We start from the raw sequence: 23,022 nt of genomic DNA on the forward strand, positions 1-23,022 counted from the left end.
AGACAGAGTTGCCCAGGCTGGTCTTGAACTCCTGGCCTCAAGCAACCCTCCCGCTTCAGCCTCCCAAAGTGTTGATTACAAGTGTGAGGCACCACGCTTGGCCAAGAAGTGCTTTTTTATTACTTGTGTGAAAAAGGAAGTTTTAATTTTACTATGAAGATTCTCGTTTATTTCCTTTTTCCTCTGTGAATTTTTCCTGCAGTTGTAATCATTTTGTTGGTGAATTTTATTTTACGTGTTGCTTTTTTCACCCAATTGTACCTAATAAGCATGTGCCTATGTTTTTGTTTTTTTGAGACCGGGTCTCACTGTTGCCCAGCCTTGATCTCCCAGGCTCAAGCAATCCTCCCACCTTAGCCTCTTGAGTAGCTGGGACTACTGGCATGTACCACCACACCCAGCAATCTATTTTTATTTTTAGTAGAAATGAGGTCTTGCTATATTGCCCTGGCTGGTCTTGAGCTCCTGGCCTCAAGTGATCCTCCTGCCTCGTCCTCCCAAAGTGCTGGGATTACAGGTGTGAGCCACTGCACCTGGCTCCTATGTTCTTAATATGACTTCATAAACCTCATTCTAAGTCTACATGATATTTCTTTGAATGGGTATCTCATATCCCACTTAGCCATTAGACTGTTTCTAATTTTTAGCGATTCCAGACAGCTCTAGGGTAACTCTAACAGCAAGTCCCTTAATGACGTAGCTCTTACCCAGCCTCTCTAGGCTTTTCTTGAGACGGCTGACTTCCACACATGAGCCCTTCTCTCTCAGCTATACTCAAGATCAGGTGTAATTATCACCGCATTTTGTTTTCTCCCAAATAAAGGAGAGAATACCATTGGCCTTGTCTTAATTTACAAATTTTTAAAAAGTTATTCACCAACTTTGGGGTTTTAGTTGAAATGGCCCTCACAGCTGCTGTGGCCCAGAGCCTGCTGCTTCCCTTGGACCTTACAACAGGCCAGCTACCAGCTGCAGGCAAAAGACATCCCTATTAGCCAACATCTCCAGGAACAGATGGCTTTGGAGGAAGCGATTTTCTTCTACTTACTTCCTCATTTGGGACATGCTCCCTCTCACTCACGGCACACTGCGCTTCCTCGACCAGCACGTACTCATGGTCAGGCCCTCTGTCCCCAGCATGCAGGAGGCCGACATGCTGGCTGCTGTCTTCATGATGAGGGCCACACTGAAGGATGAGAGCATCTTGTTTGCAGCAACAGACTTGGGGCAGAAGTGAGGCGTCCTCTCCCATACTTTTCTCAAAGCCATCTGTTGTTGGGTCGCAGCCAGAGCCCTCCTGCAGGCAGCCGAATGGTTCACTGGGATCACCCATACCACCTGACTTTCCAGAGTCCCCGTTTACCACAGAAGGTCTCACTCCCCCTGCTGTGCCTTCCATGTTGGAAACCATTCCAGAGTTAAGCTCGTCATGCACTTGAGCCTCTTCATTCCTTTTCACGGGAGGATGCTCAAGCGGTTTCGTGTAATCCTTGAGGATTCTGCGCACTGTACTCTCATCCTGCCCCTGTCTACACATCAGCTCTGCTGCCCGCTCAACACTACGCTGATACCTGCAAGACAGAAATACTGTTAGAAACAGCACTTGAATTTCAAAACTGAAAGAACAACAAAGCACATAAAACAGACTGGAAGGTGACACACCAAAATGTTTACAGCAGTATTAGTGAATGGTCAATTACAGATAAATATTTTTCTTCTTTATACTTTCCTATTTTTTTTTTTTTTTTTGAGACAGAGTCTTGCTCTGTTGCCAGGCTGGAGTGCAGTGGTGTGATCTCAGTTCACTGCAACCTCTGCCTCCTGGGTTCAAGCGATTCTCGTGCCTCAGCCTCCCAAGTAGCTGGGACTACAGGCACCCACTACCATGCCTGGCTAATTTTTGTATTTTTAGTAGAGATGGGGTTTCACTATGTTGGCCAGGATGGTCTCGATCTCCTGACCTTATGATCCGCCCACCTTGGCCTCCCAAAGTGCTGGGATTACAGGTGTGAGCCACCACGTCCGGCCTCTGCATTTTCTAAGTGTTGGGTAACAAGCATATGTTACTTCTTGTTTCTTTGTTTTTACAATATAGTTTCATTTTATTTGCTTTATTTGAAAAAAAAAAAACAAAAAACAAAAAACCCCCAGTTTAACAAACTATGCAAATTTATCTAATTTAAAACTGGTAGATTAAGTGATTTAGGTAAATAAACAAAAAAATGGCCATCCTTTATCAAGATTTTTTTTTTTGTATTATTGTTATTATTTTTTGAGATGGAGTCTCGCTCTGTCACCCAGGCTGGAGTGCAGTGGCACGATTTCGTCTGCAACCTCTGCCTCCCGGGTTCAAGCGATTCTTCTGCCTCAGCCTCCCGAGTAGCTAGGATGACAGGCTCGCGCCACCACCCCCAGCTAATTTTTTATATTTTTGGTAGAGACGGGGTTTCACCATGTTGGCCAGGCTGGTCTCAAACTCCTGACCTCAAGTGATCCACCCACCTTGGCCTCCCAAAGTGCTGGGATTACAGGTGTAAGCCACTGCCCTCAGCTTGTTTTGTATTATTTTCAATTTTGGATCTCATAACGTTTTCAGATAGATATGCCATTCATAATACAAATAACTTGTTTAGTATTGGAAAGCAAAATGAGAATTTCAACAAATATTCATCACAGTGCCCACTAACCTCTTCACAGGGTAAGGAGAGAAATGATTTGGCTTATGTAGATTAATCCAAATATTCTAACAGAAATGGCCCTTTTCCTCACAATACTTTTCACAGTAGATTTTAATGATAAAATTCATGTTAAGTTTCTAAAACTTGAAGCTAACATCCAAGTTACAAAACACTTCCCAAGTTACAAAAAATTATAGGCAAAACAATAGGGCAAAGCGTCCATGCCTAGGCTGCTGGGATGTGTTCATGTGATGTGAGAACTACCAGATGTTGGAAATCTGATCAGAAGGTCGAAGACATTGTGAAACTCAAGTGCTTTTTGCCTCGACCTTCAGTGATCAGTCTGAAAGGCATCCAAGACAACACATGGCTTGTGAGAAGACAGATGTAATTTTACTTTTCACCTTCTTTTACCTGGTTAAGAAGACTGAATAGTGCTCGATTTGGCAGCACATATACTTAGAATGGCCCCTGCACAAGGACAAGCAAATTTGTGAAATGTTCCAAAAGAAAAAAAAAAGACTAAATTTGTCATAGTTTATAAACTGCCATATCTCACACAGTTCAACAAGGACATTGGCTTCTGCTATACCTAAAAAGAGACTAGTGGTTGCTTAACCCTGATTCCTAAGAATCCCGAAGCTGTCCATACCCTGTTCACCCCACGTGAGGATGAACATCAGGGATGCCTCCCTATATGCTGGGAATCGTACCTTAAAGATTAACACCTGGTAAGGCTACCCTAATGCCTGAGAGACAGTACGGCGCTGTGACTTTGGTATGGCACATTTTGTGTCCAGCCCTGTTACTTATAACTATGTGGCAATGCAAATTACTTAACTTCTCTGTGCTTCAATTTTCCCACCTATAAAATGTGCAGATGAGCACTACCACCTCAAAGGGATCTTGTTATGTATTACTTTTAAAACCAGCAAAAAGAACATAGCTGTGCCACAACCAGCAGGGTGTCTTCTCACCTGGAACATGGCCACCTATGCATACGTTTAAAAGAACTTTCATGTGAGAGGTCTAAAAAGAATCTTAGCTCTTCATATCAACAAAAGAATTGGCTCTACAGGGCCTATAAATTTCCTTTATTTGAACACAAATTTTTGTGAAAATATATTTTTCTGGGGAAGGGACCCAAAACTTTTGCCAAATTCCTTGACTCAAAACACGTGAAAGAACCACTGATTTAAATGGTCAACAGTTCCTCCTTTGACCAGAAGATCTGGAACGAAGTGAGCACACAGAGGGCACTGCTCTGCTCTTTGCAGCAGAGCAGTCAAAGCAGATGTGGGTTCCAATCCTTGCTCCATCACGTTCTCATACTAGCTACATGACCCCACCTCTCTAAGGCTCAGTGACCATCTACAAACCAGGGATAACAGCACCTACCTCCTGGGGTTGCAGCAAGGACTAAATAAGACATGTAAAGTGCATAGCCCATAAGAAGTGCTCAATCAATACTACTATATCATTGTGGAGTTTTTAGGAGTGGCTTGAAAAATAAAGCAGACTCAACATACGGTATATTAAAAAAGATGTTCATGAATGGAAATGTCTTCATTTGCTGTTGAGAACAGAGGCAGCAGTGTGGGGATGAACGCAGCCTCTGGAGGTCTAGGTCCTGGAGTTGGCTCTTCTGTGTGGCTCTGAGCTCAGCCACTTAGCACCTCTACCTCTGTGCTCTTCTGCCACACACCAGAACCAGGCCATACCTGTGTTCCCTTTTCAGGGTCTCAGAGGATTGCTATGAAAGGTCAAAGGAGACTGAGGCTCGAAGAGCATGTAGAAGAAAGCCTCCAAGTCAGACATGATGAAAGGAGCCACACAAACAAATGACTAAGACAACGACACATGGGTCAGAGCTGAAGGCGTCCTCTAGCTGGCTGGCAACACCTTAAAAAGCCAAGTCCTGTTGCCATCAATCCCAGATGCTGGAGCAGTTGCAGGAAGAGAAATGAAAAGTAAAAAGCAGAAAGCGTAAGGGGGAGCGTGGCAGAAGAATGAGGCAGCAGCCACGACTGGAAGCAGTGACAGGACTGGGGAAAGCAGCACCATCCAGGACCGCAAGGACACAGGACGTGCCCATCAGAACATGCCACAGCTTCTCATGTTTCTGCACCCTTGAACACACATCTCTCCTATTTGCACAGGGCACTGTTCCCTATTGTTGTACCGATGAATGCCCATTTATCACTGGAAGTGCACAGCAGAGTGCTTTAGAGTGGTTAGTGCACACAGGTTCTGGGGCCACAGCGCCTAAGTTCACATACTGACCCTGAGCAAGGAGCTTCACTTCCCTGTGTTCAGTTCTTCCACTTGTGGAAGATGGGTAAGAATGGGACCCACCTCATGGGAGTGATGTGAGGACCTGAGATGACACACAGGCCCATCACTGGCACGATACTTAGCACTGGAAGGTGCTCAGGGAGTGCTGGTGCACACACCCATATCAATGCCTCCCAGGCTCTGGCACTGAGCCCACGTAATCTTGGGCGAGCTACTGAAGCCTCACCTGAGTCCCCATCTATGAAACGGAAACATCTCTAGTACCTACCCTCGAAGGTTTCTTGAGAAGATGAAAGGAGGTAACGCAGGCAAGCTCAGAGACTGGGATTGGCACTGAGCAGTCAGCACCTGTTGGCTATAATGGTGATGGTATCTCTACCACAACGCCGACTACAGGACAACACAACTGTTCACTTCTCTTCCTCTCACTAGACTGTAAATTCCTCAAGAACGGGGACTAGGTCTTTTCCTCGCTTTTTTTTTTTTTTTTTCTCTCAGCCAGCTGTGCTTTATTGACAATGCGCCCCTCAGGCCTTGACCGCGTACTTCCGCAGCGGGTACAGCCACTCCTTCCGCTGCTGCTTCTTGGTCTTCAGGTTCTCCTCGTGCTTGTTGAGCCGACGGCGCATGGTGAGTGTCTTCTTAGGCCGCAGGTCCAGGGGCTTGTACTTCTTGCCCTTGTAGAATTTCCTGAGGTTTTCTGAGTCTGGTTAATAACTGTGAGAACACGGGCAATGGATTTCCGGACGACTCGGATCTTAGAAAGCTTGGAGGCCGCACCACCTGCCACTTTGGGGACGTGCAGCTGGGACAGCTCCACCTTCAGGTCGTCCAGCTGTTTCAGCAGCTCCTCCTTCTTCTTCCCACGAAGCTCTCGAGCCTTGATCTTGGCCATTGCTGCACAGGCCGCCGATGCTGCCGCTGCCGCTGCCGCCCGCTCCGAGGGAAAGAGGAAGTAGGCAGGGGCTTTTCCTCGCCCAAGTCCCCAGCACCTACCCAATGCCTGACACATACTGAATTCTGGCTGAATAAAGGACCACAATGGGGTGGGCGACCAGCAAGGCCATCAGGGCTGGTCCTTCAGGGACATACCCCTACCAGTGTCAGTTCCCCAAAGGCATCACAGAAGGGTCCTGACACTTACCTTCAGAAAGAGTTACGCAGAAGGTGCTCTTCACCCAAGGACGACTATTGTTGGAAAAAGGCCAATGTGAGTGAATCCACTTGAAACAGAAATCAGAATTTCAGAGGCACCAGTAAAGAAACAATTATGGCCAGGTGCAGTGGCTCACACCTGTAATCCTGGTGCTTTGGGAGGCTGAGGTAGGAGGATCACTTGAGCCCAGGAGCCCAAGACCAGCCTGGGCAACAGAGCGAGACCCTGTCTCTACAAAAAATATAAACAACTATTATGACAAGTATTTAAATTGAAAAATTAATCTAAAAATATGAACATGAATCCATTTTTCTTACATTTAGCTAAATTTAGATTGTGATTCCAAGTGTTGTGAACAAATAATAAATCAAGTATTGGTTTTGGTTGGGGGACATATGTAGCTTGCTGATAGAACTGTGCTGGTAACATCTTTAAACATCCTTAGGTTCACACAGGGAAATGAGTTGTAATCTGAAAATTTCTTATAAAAAATTAATCCCCACAAGCATACCCCCTTCAAGCAACATTCCTGCACTGTCACTATGTGTTGAGTCTATGTCACGTTGTCCTTTGTTATGTTAATGTAAATTCAATGCAAATTCACGGCAAATTGAACATTTAAATCTTGCAAAAAAGATGCAGGATTCGTGAAGTCTATGAAAGTGATCAAAGTATGGCAAAGGGATTAAAAAATGAGAATCTGTCAGTTAGACTAGAGGAGAATTGAAGGAAAAATCAACTAAGGTGATAACACAATAAGGTATATCAAGAGAATTGAGGAGGGAAGAGAGATATATCTGAATGCAGATTGAGTTCATACCAGGCCTGCTTATTAGTGAATAGTTTATCACTTTCACTTCTCAGTGCAACTCCGTAACTGCGGGGCCTTGACTGAGGAGTACTAGGACAACATACACCTCCCAGATTACGCGCCCCAGTACCTGCGAATATGACTTTATCTGGAAACAGAGTCTTTGCAGATGGAATCAGTTTGATGTAAGGACATAGTGACTGGCGTCCTTAAAAGAGGCAAAATAGCACATGTACCCGTACCCTGAAAATACATACATCTATTATGTATCAATTTTTTTAATGCTAAAAAAAAAAAGAGGAAAATTTGGACAAAGACACACAGAAACACACAAGGGAGAATGCCACGTGACCACAGAGGCAGAGATTAGAGTGATGCATCTGCAAGCTAAGGAATGCCAAGGGGTGCCAGAAGCCAGCAGAAGTGAAGGCAGGCAAGGAAGGATGCTCTCCCAGAGCCTTCCGAGGGACTGTGGCCCTGCTGACACCTTGAGTTTGGAATTCTGGTGTCCAAAACCATGAGAATAAATTTCTGTTGTTTTAAGCCATTGAGTCTGTGGTACTTTGTTATGGCAGCCCTAAGAAATGAATACAAGGGTCAATGAAACTTCCTGGGATACTGTAGTGCTCCTAAAGAGATGCCCTTTAGGGAGGTAGCCCTCTCCCTGTGCAGAACCTCTACGCTGGCAAGCTGGCTTGACCTTATGTCATGCTGAGGCCAGCCTAGCCAGGATGCAGTTCTGATGGGCGAGCTCCTGCTATTTCTGATCCCTAGGTTTCTGTTGTGGCAACCTGTCTGCACTATAGCTCCTCCAAGGCTGGGGGCTCTGCCAGGTTCTTAGCAGGTCCCTCCCACACACCAGAATCCCACTCCTGACCCCAGCCTGAGATTACAGGCAGAACAGCCATTGAGATCTCTCTGGTGCCACCACTCCTTGCCACCCCGCTGGCTATGGGGTTGCCAGGCATGTAACCAAAAAGGAGCTGCTGGATTTTGCGCGTATACGCCAGAAGCAAGATGAACACAATCACTGGGGAGAAGTTTTATAAGGTTTCATGGAAGAGCTGTACTGTACCACAGGGACAAGGAGGTCTGGGATGGATGGAGACAGTCAACAATCTCACCAACGGACCACAAAGTGTGGAGCTGCAGAGAGGAGAAGGGCCTGATCTCTGCTCTCCAAGCACTGACAGTCTGAACCCATGTATGACACATGAGGAGAGTGCAGCATGCTAAAGAGGACTGTGGGGGCCAGAGGAGCAGCACCCAGGACAGAGGAGGGGACGGTGGTAAGGAGAGAAACCCAGCAGAGGTCATGCATGAGCAGGATCGAGGACATGCAGGAATCAGCCAGGCCATATGTGTGTGTTTGGGGAGTCAGGGAGAAATGTTCTGGAAATGTCTAGGATTAAATGAGGAAGGGCCTCTGTGAAAGCCTCTTTCTCTGACCCTACAGTGTAGCTGGAGGAAGGGGGAAAGGACCATCTGTGCCCACAGGGCAGAAGGCTGGTTCAAAATCTAGGCCCAAGAATATGAGGACTTAATAACATAGCTATTACAGGATAGTTATTCATAATTTGGAAAGAATTCAACTGGCAAAACAGTATTTAAACAAACCATAAACTCATGTAAGGCATTTCAAAAATGATTTGATCCACATTAAATTCAGACATAATTTTCAAGGATACATTTACTACCAAAAAGAGAAAGGAAAAAAAGGTGTAGACTGGACTGCTACATGTGACAAGACTACCTAAAAACATCTGACTTAAACCATCATTTTGACAGAAGCCAAAGTTCATTATGACTTACCTCTTTGATGTGATGATAGGCATGTTTGTCTTCATATCTGGAACAAAGAAGTTCTATTAGTTTCAGGCAAATTTCCCATAAGGGGAACAACACTAAAAATCTAGGAAAGACTGCGAATTTTAAGATTCACAAAATCACACACCTAGAAAGTTAATACTGTCTCGTCAGCAATGGCAAAAACATGCTTTCTATGCCATCCTTCCCTGAACCCATACCCTTGGCAGGTGCTGCCCATCAATCACATCAGTCTTGCTGGGCTTAGAGGGGACCTCAGAATCCTTCTCAACTCAGGGCTCCAGCTAAGCAGCAACAGCACGCGAGGAAACCTCCCTGCCACGGCTGAATGCTCATTCCAACTTCCAAATGAGAATGCTGAGGCCCTAGAGGTATGCGCTTCATCTCCATTCTTCCCTCTTCACTGAAAGCTCCTTACAAGTGTATATCAAAAGGGCTGGAAAAGTGAACTTGATTGCAGTGTTGGTTTTGGGCGTGGATTTGGGAGTTCAGGGCTCCAGCTCTAGCTCCCTGTGCAGAATCTCAAACTGGCTTGACCTCAAGTTATTTTGAAAACCAGCCTGATGAGGGCGCAGTTCTGACAGGCGGGCTCCTGCTGTTTCTGAATCCCTAGGTTTTGGTTGTAGTAACTTGCCTGTACCCCAGGCATAAGCAGGGCATCAGATGGGAGGAGTCTTTCCAACCAAAATGTTTATCAGGTCACCCAGTGGTCTGGGTTTTCGTCCTGATCTTTTCCTAACTCTGCCTTTGGGCTAATTACTTCTCTTTTCCCAAACTCAGCCTCTTCTGCATGCATTAAAGGATTGGAAGAGATGATGTTCAGCTTTAACACCACAGGAAAGTGAGCACACCCAACCAAGACTGCACACCTAGTGACTACTACGGTTGTTGCTTAAAACCAATACATTTTGGGGTGGTTTACTAAGCAGCATTATTGTGACAAGAAGTAACTGACACAGTCTATCCCATTAGGTTGAACAATCAAATCACTATAAAGTTACTCAAATGGCCAGGCTCAGTGGCTCATTCCTGTAATCCCAGCACTTTTGAGAGGCTGAGACAGGTGGATTGTCTGAGCTCAGGAGTTCAAGACCAGCCTGGGTAACATGGTGAAACCCTGTCTCTACAAAAATTAGCTAGCTGTGATGGCATGTGCCTGTAGTCCCAGCTACACGGGAGGCTGAGGTAGGAGGACGGCATAAGCCGAGGAGGTGGAGGTTGCAGTGAGCCCAGATTGCACCACTGCACTCCAGGCCCTATCTCCAAAAAACCCAAAAGTTATTCAAAATAATTTCTCCCTGTGTGGTTATACAACCAACTTAATATAAGCTTTCAGTTACTTCATTTCTATGTTTAAAAAAATCCCTCGTAAAAATTTAACTTGTTTTTTTTTTTTTGGAGACAGAGTTGCATTATGTCACCCAGGCTGGAGTGCACTGGCGCGATCTTGGCTCACTGCAACCTCCACCTTCAGGGTTCAAGCGATTCTCCTGCCTCAGCCTCCCAAGTAGCTGGGATTACAAGTGCCTGCCACCATGCCCAGCTCATTTTTGTATTTTTAGTAGAGACAGGATTTTGCCATGTTGGCCAGGCTGGTCTTGAACTACTGACCCCAGGTGATCCGCCCGCCTCAGCCTCCCAAAGTGCTGGGATTACAGATGTGAGCCACCATGCCCAGCCAAACTTGTTTTATAATTATGTAATACATTTACTTGGTTTCAAAGTCAAATCTATAAAGTCTCACCTCTCTCTTCATCCTGTTTCATCCCTTCCTACTGGAATTTTTAAAAAACTATGGTTTATCCTTCCATTAAAAAAAAATTGGTCAGGCATAGTGGCTCGTGCCTGTAATCCCAGCACTTTGGGAGGCCAAGGCAGGCAGATCACTTGAGGTCAGGAGTTTGAGACCAGCCTGGTCAACATGGCGAAACCCTGTCTCTACTAAAAATACAAAAATTAGCTGGGCATGGTGGCATACACCTGTAATCCCAGCTACTCACTCAGGAGGCTGAGGCAGGACAATCGCTTGAACCCAGGAAGTGGAGGATGCAGTGAGCTGAGATCGGAGATTGCACAACTGTACTCCAGCCTGGATGACAAAGTGAGTGAGACTGTGTCTCAAAAAATATAATAAAATATCTATTTTATATTTCCATCTTTTTAGATAAACCACAGCACAGCACGTACTTTACTTTACACTGTGCTGTCTTCGCTTACCAGCATATCCTAGCGATCTCCCATTCCTGTCTCAGCTCCACAGTCCTTCATTATATGGATTAATTATATAAATATGGTTTATTCCACTGGTCCTCTCCTGATGAACATGTAAGTTGTTCCCAGTCTTTGGATATTACAATGTTGCATGAATAGCCTTGTGCTATTTCTTTTCATATTTTTGTCAGTGTATTGTTAAGATAAATTCCTAGAAGTGAGATTGCTGGATCAAAAGTAAATGCATATACTGGGACAACTGGATATCCACAGGCAAAACAATGAAGCTGGACCCTTACTTTACACAGTATACGAAAATTAACACAAAATGGAACAAAGACCTAAACTTAAGAGTTCAAACTATAAACCTCTTAAAAGAAAACACGGGGGAAATCTGCATGATTTGGACTTGGCAATGGTTTCTTAAATAGATACCAAAAGCACAGGCAATAGTAGAAAAAATAGATAAATTGGACTTCATTAAAATGAAAAACTTTTACCATTTAATACTCATTAGGATGACTATTTTATTTTATTTATTTATTTATTTAGAGACAGAGTCTTGCTCTGTATATTTATTTATTTAGAGACGGAGTCTTGCTGTGTTGCCCAGGCTGGAGTGCAGTGGTGCAATCTCCGCTCACTGCAATCTCCGCCTCTCGGGTTCAAGTGATTCTCCTGCCTCAGCCTCCTGAGTAGCTGGGATTACAGGCACACACCATCACACCCGGCTAATTTTTGTATTTTTAGTGGAGATGGGGTTTCACCATGTTGGTCAGGATAGTCTTGAACTCCTGACCTTGTGATCCGCCCGCCTCGGCCTCCCAAAGTGCTGGGATTACAAGCGTGAGCTACTCCGCCTAGCCGACTATTATTTTTTTAAACAAGTGTTGGCAAGGATGTGGAGAAATTGGAACCTTTGGTGCACTGCTGGTGGGAATGTACAATGATGCAGTCAATGTGGAAAATAGTTTGGCTAGTTCTTAAAATGTTAAACAGACAATTACCATATGACCCATTAATTCCACTCCTGGGTATATATCCAAAACAACTAAAAATAGACTCAGATACGTGTATGCAAATGTTCACAACAGTATTATTCAGAAAAGCCAAAATACAGAAACAATCTAAGTGTCCATCAGCAGATGAGCTAAAGGCACTATGTCCAAACAATGGAATATTATTCCACTATAAAACGGAATGAAGTTCTGATAGATGCTATGGCAGGGATGAACCTCGAAAATATGCTAAGTGAAAGCAACAGACACAAAAGGGCAAATATTGTATGATTGTTATTTATATATGAAATATCTATAATAGGTAAATTCATAGACAGAAAACATATAAAGGTTACCAGGGACTGAGGAGAGAGAAGAATGGGGGAAAAGAAAACAAAACAAATGCATATATAATTTTGCTAGACATTGCCAAATTCACCTCCACGAGGGCTGTACGACAAGCACCCCACCAGCAACGCAAGAGAAGGTCTGTTTCTGAAGTCCTCACCAATGCAGTATATTGTCACACTTTTGGATTTCTGCCTGATTGTTGAAATGGTATCTCAGTGCAGTTTTAATCTGTATATTTTCTTACAATAAAACATTTAAAAGAGCCTTTCTAATTATGTTTTAACATGCTGGTATTGGTTCTTAAGTAATTACCATGAGAATTCCTTAGATAAATATTCTAAAACATTTATAAATTAAAGAGAATCAGCAAGGGAGAACTACACACATACATGTCATGGCTATTACAAATTCTAGTTCTGGAAACAAAATTTTAAAAATTTTGCACAGTGCCACAGGTGAGCAGGTACTTAACTACCAGTACCTGCCACAGGCATAGTACTCTGCTAAGCAAACACTTAACAACAGAAAAGCCCAATTAACACTTGATAATTCTAGAAATTAAACACACTGTCACCCAATCATAACCCTTTTGCTTTGATTAGAATTATTCTAGCTAACTTTGGCCGTAAAACTGCCAGTGTACATGTTACTTCTCTAGAATTTACTATATAACCTGAGGTACAAGATCAAAAATAAAGGAAAATGCTAATTTGTCAAAAGAACTGAATGATACAACAACTTTACCTTTCCATTTAGCAACCAGTTTAGGATCTGAAATTGTGAAGCTTGGACGGCTTCTTGAAAGAATACCTTTTCCAAAATAACCCTTCCAGGAAGAGAGAAAATGAAGTTAGTTCATGCTTAGTTACCAGTTTTTTAGCTGAGGTAGAATATACAGTAATCCCTCAGTATCCACAGGGGGCTGGTTCCAGGACCTCTGGTAGATACCAAAATCTGCAGATGGTCAAGTCCCTGATATAAAGTGGTGCAGTATTTATATATAGTCTATGTAGGTCCTCCCATATACTTTAAGTCATTTCTAGGCTACTTATAATACTTAATGCAATGCAAATGCTACGTAAATAGTTGTTATACTATATTGTTTAATATAAGAAAATAAAGTCCCCGTTTAATACAGATGCAATTTTTCTCCCCAAATATTTTCAATCCAAGGTTGGGTGAATCCACAGAAGTGGAACCCATGATATGGAGGGCCGATTGTACCCATCTGAGTTAACAAGAGGTTCGCCCCACTTTTCATGTCTTTACACTTTCCCTCTGATTATCTAATGATGACTAAGGATGTTCTTAGCATAATACCTTTCTAATCGCTTCAAGAGTACTAGTAAGTTTTTAGCACACCTCATTTATCCCATAACTAATGTTTTCAGTCTAGGTCTGATAAGCCGAGGGCAGGCAGAGGCAGAGTTTCTTCTCTACATATGGTTTGGGAACACAGTGTGCCTTGAAGGCAGGAGCCATGCTGCCCACTAGGTCCAAAAAATCCTCTTGGATTCTTTTGTACTCCAGAATTGAAGTATTCCTCTCACTCCTGCTGATTCCAAAAACAACATGTATTTTTCCCCTTTTTATTATAAAATATTTAATCACACAGAAAATTGAAAGAATAAAACAAACACCCCTTTCTCCATCTAGATTAACAATCAGAATAAGGAGGCCAGGCATGGTGGCTCACACCTGTAATCCTGGCACTTTGGGAGGCCGAGGTGGGCAGATCACTTGAGGTCAGGGGTTTAAGACCAGCCTGGCCAACACGGTGAAACTCTGTCTCTACCAAAAAATACAAAAATCAGCCAGGCATGGTGGCATGTGCCTGTAGCCCCAGCTACTCGGGAGGCTGAGGTGGAAGAATCACTTGAACCTGGGAGGCAGAGGTTGCAGTGAGCCAAGATCACACCACTGCACCCTAGCCTGGGTGACAGGGTAAGACTCCGTCACAAAAAAACAAAACAAAAAAAACCACCCAGCAACAACAAAAACCAAGAAGAAATAATGCATACAGCACTTTATAAAGCCTCTTGCTTAATGTTACATACTGTAAATGAAAGCCTCTCTGGTGACCTGCCCTTGGCCTACTGAGACTCCCGCCTCACCATGGCCAGTACCACCCAGTCTTCTACAAAATGTCTAGAGAAGGCACATTTATGGAGACAAGACGCTGATCCATGGCTGCCTTGGGCCGGGAGTGGGAGCAGGGATTTAAGTGTGACGGGCACAAGGGAACTCTGTGGTGATGGGAATGTTCTAAAACCGGATTGTGGTGAGAGTTGTGCAACTCTATAAATTTATGACAATCACTGAATTGTACACTTACAATGGGAGAACTTTATAGTTGTAAATTATAACTCAATAAAGCTGTTTTTTAAAAATGCCCAGCAATGAACAGACTATGGAAAATTTTTTTTAAAGAACTACCAGTCTTCATTCAACTTGATCAATGCTGGAAAACAGTAAAAACTAGAACTTGTCCTCATCTGAGAAGAGGTCCCCAACCAGGAGACAGCAGATAAGGAGCTCCATGCCAAAGCCCCACCTGATCCGTGCCTGAGCAGGGACACTATGCCACGCTGTGGCTACCTCTGGGAATGGAATGGAAGTGAGTGGGGAATTTTCACTTTTTTACCGATTATATTTCCATAAATTACTTTTTTTGTTCCTTTAACAAACATGCATTGCTTTTACAACTAAAGACAAAAAAAAAAGTCAATCCATTGAATCTACTTCATCACTGAAATAAAGGTTTGTGGGCAGGGGTGCTCCATCTGTCATTCTGTTACCTTAATGTATGGCTTTTGGGCACTAATTCAAATTGTACTTTTCCTACAACTGGACCAAACCACAAGGAAATACACATTGTTCACGGCTGGTGTGAGGGGATGGCTGGGATGGGGAGAAGGAAAGGACTGCTTGCTCAGGGTTGTCTGAAAGTAATCCTATTGAGGCTGCCCGCACTTACTTTCCCATAGAGCTGCTCAATGTCCTCTGCATTCCTCACAATCACATTGTTGTTAATCATTTCAGCACGGAATATCTTGAATTCTTTCTGAGGACCATGGTCCTGACCAAAAGGGATTGGCAATGGAGACTCGTAAGTCTCATACACTCTTCTTTTCCTCTTTGGGGCATGGAAAACTGCTTCTGCCATTTTTCAGAGGAGGTATTCTTTAAAGAGTAGACAACAAAGAGAAAGAAACAGACAATCAATAACCACCTTGATCCAAAATGTGAGTACATCTGTACCTAGTAGGCTCAAAAAACTTAGTGGTCTGTGGGAAGAAATCGAGCATTTATAAAGCAATAAACTAAAAGTAATAAGAACAGTTTGTGTGAGCAACGTAAATCACATTGACCTAGAATACTGCAATTAATCCCCACAATAACCCCCAGGAAATGAGTGGTAATCTTTCTACTCCAGCTGACAACGCTGAGACCTAGTGACATGCCCAAAGCTGCAATGTAGGTCTCCTAAGAGCAAGCACAACAGGATTTGTATCTACCAGGAGTGCTTCCATTTCACTCACCCGACAGACATTTACTACCAGGAATTCCTAATAATCATAGGTGCTGGGGAGACGAATACAAAACTGAGACCCTATCCTCAACAAATTAAATCTTGCAAGCACTTCATTTTCCAAGAGGATCTTAAAATACACACTAAACACTGGGTCAATCAGCTCTCAATTTTTAAAGTACATTAATAAATAATAATGACAGCAGCAGTTATTTAAGGGTCGATTATATACTACCAAATGCTACTGGCTTCAAGCAGGGACTCTAAAGTCAGACTACCAGCATCGGAATCAACTTTACCACTTCCTAGCAGTGTGATTTTGGGCAAAAGTCACTGACTCTCTCTGTGATTTAGTTTCCTCACCTGCAAAATCAAGATAAGAACAGACTCTATCTTATAGTTAAGATCCATAAAGTGCTTAGAACAGTACCTGGCACACAGTGGTACCATGCATGTATCACCTATAATTAGTATTACAGGGTGAGCAGTAGCAACACTATTTTACAAATAGCAAACAGATTCAGGTTAGAGAGATTTGTAGAGGATCCCTAGTGTGGTGGCATCAGATGACCCAGGTCTGTTGAACTCCCAAGCCCTTGCTGTCACTCTGGATTTTGCTGAAAGCACAGGCAGGGTCTATCTACTTTTGTCTGAAGACTATTTCTCAAAATCAGACGGTGAAGGGTTATTGAGCAATAACAGAATTACCCACTGTGCACCCAGCACCGTGAGGGAGAACAGAAAGCCAAAGCCAGTACGTGTCCCTCTGGGGCCATACATTGGATCCAAGGAGACAAAACAAGTATATAACATACCTGGAAGCGTAGAAAACAGGTTGGAGCTAATGGAACTGGCTGTGATCCACTAATGTCTAAAGGAGGGAAGTAAATGTGAGCATATTGTGTGATGCAGACACAGAGATACAGCAGATGCACTTAACCTAGGAAAACGTAACCATATACATGGGAAAACAATGTAAATGGTGCAAGACATTCCACTCAAGGAGCAGCTGTCCTGGAATGAGACGGGAAACTTGAATTTGCTGCTCCCTCCATACTAGGTTTAGACTTGATTTCAACCGAGAGCTTACGTGGTGCTTGAAGATACAGTGCAGCCAAATCATACACACATTTAACCTACATGACTCCAAATCCTCACAAGGGAAAAAATAAGACTAATTATTTAGGTGGCTCCTGCACTCAGTACTTGCATCCCATTGGCAAGGGATGCCATCAAGCCTGAAATAGTCAAGAAGGTGGCCAAAGCTGAGAGAGGGGAAGGTGAGTGGCTTTAAGAGTGTCATGACCATTAAGAAATGAAAAGGCTTATCCAATGTGTGATGATATCTTTATCCAACTTCTCAAGGAAGAAGCTGAGGAATTATATGAAGACATTCAAAAACACAGACTAAAGAAGAGTTAGAAGAAATGACACATCAATTACAAAGATAATCATGAAAAACAAGAAGAATCGGGAAGTTGGAACCTTCCTAGAATTGCCATCGTTCTAAGCAGCAACATGCTAGATTAATCTCTAAATAAGGTTCCTTGAAGGAATTACATACTGAGCATTACTTTGTACATTTTATATGTATGCATGCATCTTGCTGTATAGTGTTTATAACAACACCATGTCTACTGCAAGTTCACAGGAAACCTAAGAGATTTTCTTAAGAGCATATTTTGACTAGGCTTTACCTTGCTTGCTGACTTATCTCTCAGCCCAAGCCAATTATCACATTTAGTACTCAATTGGAGAGACAATAATTTATTCTAAAACTGAAAATAAACACTGCTTTTTGGGGGCAGGATGTTGGTCTCTAGTAAGGCACTTTTTGAAAGACTTCCAGGAATGGTTTGGACTTTTATGGGATTTTTCAATTTTACAATAACCTCTGCTCAGCAGCTGACTTGTATATATTACATTTGGAATTTTAAAAAATGAAAAAAGATTTAATGGCCACCTTCAAGAAGTTCTAATAAATTCTCTCAATAAATAAAGAGTTGTATTTTAGTTTGCCTCATTTGTTCAGCGTTTTTCCCTCTCAGACTGCTGTCACATCTAAAAAAGGCAAGATTTAGCTGTGACACTTGATCGAAAGAACTCTGTACTCCAACTCAAGTGTGTGGGATGGAAGGGTCCCTGCGACAAAACACCCCTCATAATCCAGGTTCTTGTGTTACTCTTGCCCATGTGGCTGCACACCCCTCAGGAATTTGGCTCGCAGTAGGCCTTCCAGACATGCAAAGCCGCCATTATTATTGTGTGACCTTGCACAACCCACTTTCTCTAAGCCCAGTTTCATCTTCAAATTGAACAGGACTGGAGGAGTCTGACGGTTCCTCAAAACGTCAAACACATAGTTACGACATGATCCAGCAACTCCAACCCTAGGTATAGACCTAAGAGAACTGAAAACATATGTTCACGGAAAAATTTGTATGTGAATGTTCACAACAGTATTATTCACAATAGCATCAAAGTGGAAACCATCCAAATGTCCATCAACAGTTGACCGGATCAACAAAATGTGGTCTATCCATATAATCAAATATTTAGCCATAGAAAAGGAATGAAGTTCTGATACATTCTTCAACACTTGAAAGCATTATGCTAAAAGAAGCCAGACACAAAAGACCACGAGACAATTAATATAAAGTGTCCGGAATAGACAAATCCATAGAGACAGATTACCAGTTGCCAGAGACAGGGAAAAGTGGGAAATGGGGGGGTGACTGCTAATAGACAGGAGGTTTATTTTGGAGGGTGATGAAAATTTTAAAATTAGATTGTAGTGATGGTAATGGTTACATAACTCCGCGAATACTAAGACCACTGACTTGTACATTTCAGAAAAGTGAATTTTACAGAATTATATGGTATCTCAAAAAAGCTATTTTTAAAAATTCAGAAGTAAAGACATCCCCCAGGCCATGTCCTGCAAGAATGGCTTCACGGATACCAGCGTGAAGCTTCTAGAAAAGATCGAAAGAAACTCTCTGGGAAGGCAGAGCTCACTTCCCAAGGGAGAAAAATTCAAGAGGACAAATCAGATGATCTCTAGTTTCATGGAAGAGTCCTCTTGTGCCGAACTCGAAAGACAAAGCAGAGGAGAAAAGACTGCATTTACCATTCCCCATATCTGCAATGGACATTCAAGAAGGTTCTTTAGTGCCGTGGCAGGAGAACAGCATGCTGTAAGAGGTGGGATGTGAGTAAAATAAGAAGAGGAAATTGTCATAGGTAGGTACCAGATGCCAGAGGCACCAACTGCCATGTGCTGTACATGTGGGTACTATAGTCACCCCTTGGTATCCACAGAAGGACTGGTTCCAGGACTCACCCCCTACCAAAATCCGCAGCTCAAGTCCCTTAAATAAAATGTAGTATTTGCATGTAACTTATGCTCATCCTCCCATCTACTTTAAGTCATCTCTAGATTACTTACTTATACCTAATACAATGTAAATGCTAAATCATTGTTATATATATTGTTTTAATTTCTTTTTCCAAATATTTTTGATGCAATATTGGTTGAATCCACAGATTCGGAACCTGATAGGGAGCGCTGACTGTACTATCCTCATTCCACAGGTAAGAAAGAAGAGTGGTGCCTGAGGTGCACAAAAACATACTAGGAAAGACTGGGTCAGTTGTCAAGAGGTTTGGGATGCAAAGGCTGGTTTGGAATTGGAGTCACTGCAGGTTCTTAAGTTGAGAATGATGACTGAAAAATGCAGATTAAGAAAATTAAACCTGGGAGTGGCACATCACACAGTGGCCCTCAAGCTTAGCTACCCTTAACTCCTCATGCACAGGCCTCACCTGCAATCAATTACAGTGGCCCTCAAGCTTAGCTACCCTTAACGCCTCATGCACAGGCCTCACCTGCAATCAATTACATCAAAATTTCCTCGGTAGACCCAGGTGATTTTAACATATAGCTAACCACTGGTAACAGCATGGTCTATTCAAATTCACTTAATCACAATAGCCCCCGGAGGTAAAGACTATTTTTATTTCCATTGTACAGATGGGGAAAGTGACTCGGAGGGGCCCGGCGCACCCCTGAGAAATCTTTACTTCTTCTTTCCCCAACCTGTGCACACCTAACTCCAGAGCTGCATATTCTTACTTTCTATTAAAAGCAGGGTCTATTTCTTATTCTTCCCTCGAGCACACAAGCTAACACCTCTTAGGTGCTGGTAAATGTCTATTAGAAAAACAAACAAAAAAGGGGGAGGTGGCTCCATTTAATTTTCCAACCTTCCTGGACTAGGTGCCAAACAAACCTGGTTAAAAAACCTCCTACCCAGCAAATCTCACCTTCTCCCAACCAAAACACGCTTCAAGCTCCATCTGCGCACCTCCTGGGCTTAGGGAGGCAAGGATGAAAGGGACAAGGTAAACAATCCTGCCTCTGGGGAGCTTTCAAGTTAGAACCTGAGAATAAGCCATATAAACAGATGACAAGCCTTTGAAAGTTGTTGTGAGGATTAAATGCATAATTTTGCAGAAGGTGTTTCGTTCGGGGCCTACCACGTGGAAAGCGCTCACCAGACGACAGCTGCAAATACAAATACAAATAAACAACTGCGCACCCAAATAGCGTTAGGGGCCCCACGAATTCCTAACTCCGTGTCTTACCCCTTTGCTTCTTTCCCTGGCTACCCCTACACCCGACCGAACTCCACCAGAGGCCGTAGCTCCTCTCGGGCACTGTCAGCTGCACCTTGCGCCCCAGCCCCACCAGCCCTGAACAAGGCGTCGGCGTTTCCAAGAACCAAGGGCTGCAGGCGCACGAAGAAGGCGCGTGGGAGTCAGTGACCGGCGCACTAGGAAGCCTGGCTCCTCGTCCCGGCACTGTCTCGGCCGGCTGTGCGACTCCAACACAGTACCTGGGCCCTTTCCTCTCTCTGCCTGGAGGGCTTTCGGAGGAGCGAGATTTCCTTCCGCGGCAAATCACCAAACTCGGAAAAGGCCGCGCGTTCCTCGCCCAGGGCCCTTACCTTTCTTGGCCCCAAGCGCTCGCCGTTACCCCGGCAACGCCGGCCGTGGGGCGGACACCGCGGCCGTCAAGCACTGCGGTCGCAAAGCCAGCCGAGTGCGCAGCCGCAGAGCTCCCGTCAGGACTTGGTGGAGTCCGCCTGCGCACGGCCGGCTGGCGGGTGTTCCGTGCGCCAGCTCTGCCACTGCGGAGTATGAGGCGGAGGCTACGTGTGCTCTTTGCTGCTCTCTGCAGGATTGTACAGAAGCCAGAACGATCCTGCAAGACGCATTTTACAGATGTGATGCAGTAACCCGTCAGATGTCACATAGTCACGTGGGAGGTGGGAGAGACCTAGAGTCTTCGGCCCTCGGAGGATGGGATGTTTGAGGCGACCGGCAGGACTTTATTAAATGGCCCTGAGGAAACTGATCTCATCTTTCTCAGTGTAGAAAGAGGATCACGGCAGCGCACCTGTGTACGCTGCAGCATGCGGGGAACTTGCAAGGACGTTTCCTCTGGCAGACACCTGGCCAGAAGCCTCTGTGTGCCCAGACTGCCTGTGCAGTTAAGGGACAATAGGGGGCAGGTCCACCTGCTCTGCATCCCCATTTTCCCTCCTCACTGGCTGCGTGAGCTTGAATGACTGACAGCCTTTCTGAGCTTGAGTTTACTGAAAAATGGGCCATCAGAATTACGGACGATGAGCAAAACTAGAGTGCAATAGGAAGTGTAAGTTTCTCCTGACCTGGTTATTTTAAAGGAGGCCTGTGGGGAGTCCAATATATACTTTCCCAAATATGAATCACAGGAGTTCCACCGCACAGACTAGGCAGGAGGCAAAGGAGGTTGGCAAAGAAGAGTGGCAAATACTGCTGGAGAGATTCATGGTGCTAGATGTGATGATGGATGTTGAATTTTGGACCTTTGCCAATGTTCTTGCCTCCATTCCTTCATGCATGCTGTTGCCTCTATGTTCCCTCCCCTCTGTTAAGCTGCAGTAATTCCTGGTCAGCCTTTAGGTCTCAGCTCAAATATCACCTCTTCCAGGAGACTTCTTGCCTCCCCAGACCTGCTTGGGTGACTTGCCTCTGTGCTCTGCAGTAGTCTGGCATGGCATGTGTTGTCCCTGTTTTTCTGGCCCTTTTTATTTTTTGAGACGGAGCCTGGCTGTGTCGCCCAGGCTGGAGTGCAGTGGCACCATCTCAGCTCACTTACCTCACTGCAACCTCTGCCTGCCAGGTTCAAGTGATTCTCCTGCGTCAGCCTCCCGAGTAGCTGGGATTACAGGCGCCTGCCACCACGCCCGGCTGATTGTTATATTTTTAGTAGAGACGGGGTTTCACCACGTTGGCCAGGCTCGTCTCAAACTACTGACCTCAAGCGATCCTCCCGCCTTGGCCTCCCAAAGTGCTGGGATTACAGGCGTGAGCCACTGCATCCTGCCTGGCCCTTTTTGAACTGCACTGTGGGCTTGCTCTTGGTAGAGTGAGATCATGTCGCAGCAGTCAGTGGGTCCTCTGTTGCAAGGACCTTAACTGCTAGGCTAGGGAGTTCAGGCTTTAGATAAACCAAAATCAAAGAGCTTTGTGGTAAGAATGTTGCAAAAGAAAGGGAGAAAATTGGCAAGAGTCACAGGATATGGTAACAGGATGGATTGAGCAGGGGAGAGACAGCTGAAGACAGGCTGTAATATCCGACCAGAACATGCAAATTTAAGAAATACTGGTTTTAGAATTAGACGGCTTTAACAATGAAAGGGATTCAGAGGTTGTCCAGTTAAACTTCCTTATTTAACTGATAAGAAAACAGTTCTAGTGGCACTGTGAGTTGTCAGAGATAACCGAGCAGGTCTGAGGTGGGGCTGAGACTAGAGCCAGGTCTCTTAAATCCCATCCCAGCTCGTGGAAGGATTTGGGGTTTGCTGATAATGGGATCTCAAATTCCCCTCCCAAAAACATAAAAAAAAAAATTTAAAAAAGAAAAAAAATCTGTAAATTTTAAAAAAGAAAGAAAATTTCCCCAAGACTTCCTCAAGTGCATTTTAAACCCTTTGATATGGTTATTTTCAAACATACAACACAAAAGTAGAGAAAACAGTCCAATAAATCATCACTTCTGGCCGGGCACGGTGGCTCATGCCTGTAATCCCAGCACTTTGGGAGGCTGAGGCGGG

At 44.1% G+C, this 23,022-nt stretch overlaps 1 protein-coding gene and 1 pseudogene across 10 annotated transcripts in view; both read right to left on the reverse strand.

Annotated features, from left to right (window-relative positions):
- The window catches only part of TSEN2 (tRNA splicing endonuclease subunit 2), a 55,893-nt gene extending 34,936 nt beyond the window's left edge, over window positions 1-20,957 (reverse strand). For 3 of the 10 annotated variants that reach the window (XR_010125696.1, XR_010125697.1, XM_063661716.1), the window contains exons 1-5: window positions 20,758-20,906; window positions 15,305-15,510; window positions 13,072-13,153; window positions 8,753-8,789; window positions 1,049-1,571 (exon numbers count right to left, since the gene is read on the reverse strand). Coding sequence is in view for 8 of the 10 variants with exons in the window: in XM_063661716.1 (XP_063517786.1) it covers window positions 1,049-1,571; window positions 8,753-8,789; window positions 13,072-13,153; window positions 15,305-15,493 (831 nt within the window). In the remaining 2 variants the exon portion in view is untranslated. Of the gene's footprint in view, window positions 1-1,048; window positions 1,572-8,752; window positions 8,790-13,071; window positions 13,154-15,304; window positions 15,511-16,674 lie in introns of all 10 variants that reach the window. The other 7 variants (XM_054480365.2, XM_054480363.2, XM_054480361.2 and 4 more) reach the window with 6 other exon arrangements.
- On the reverse strand, window positions 5,429-6,000 carry LOC129032699 (large ribosomal subunit protein uL29-like; annotated as a pseudogene).
- Window positions 20,958-23,022: the final 2,065 nt, after the last annotated feature.

Source organism: Pongo pygmaeus, chromosome 2 (assembly GCF_028885625.2).
Source record: "Pongo pygmaeus isolate AG05252 chromosome 2, NHGRI_mPonPyg2-v2.0_pri, whole genome shotgun sequence".
Taxonomy (NCBI): Eukaryota; Metazoa; Chordata; class Mammalia; order Primates; family Hominidae; genus Pongo; species Pongo pygmaeus.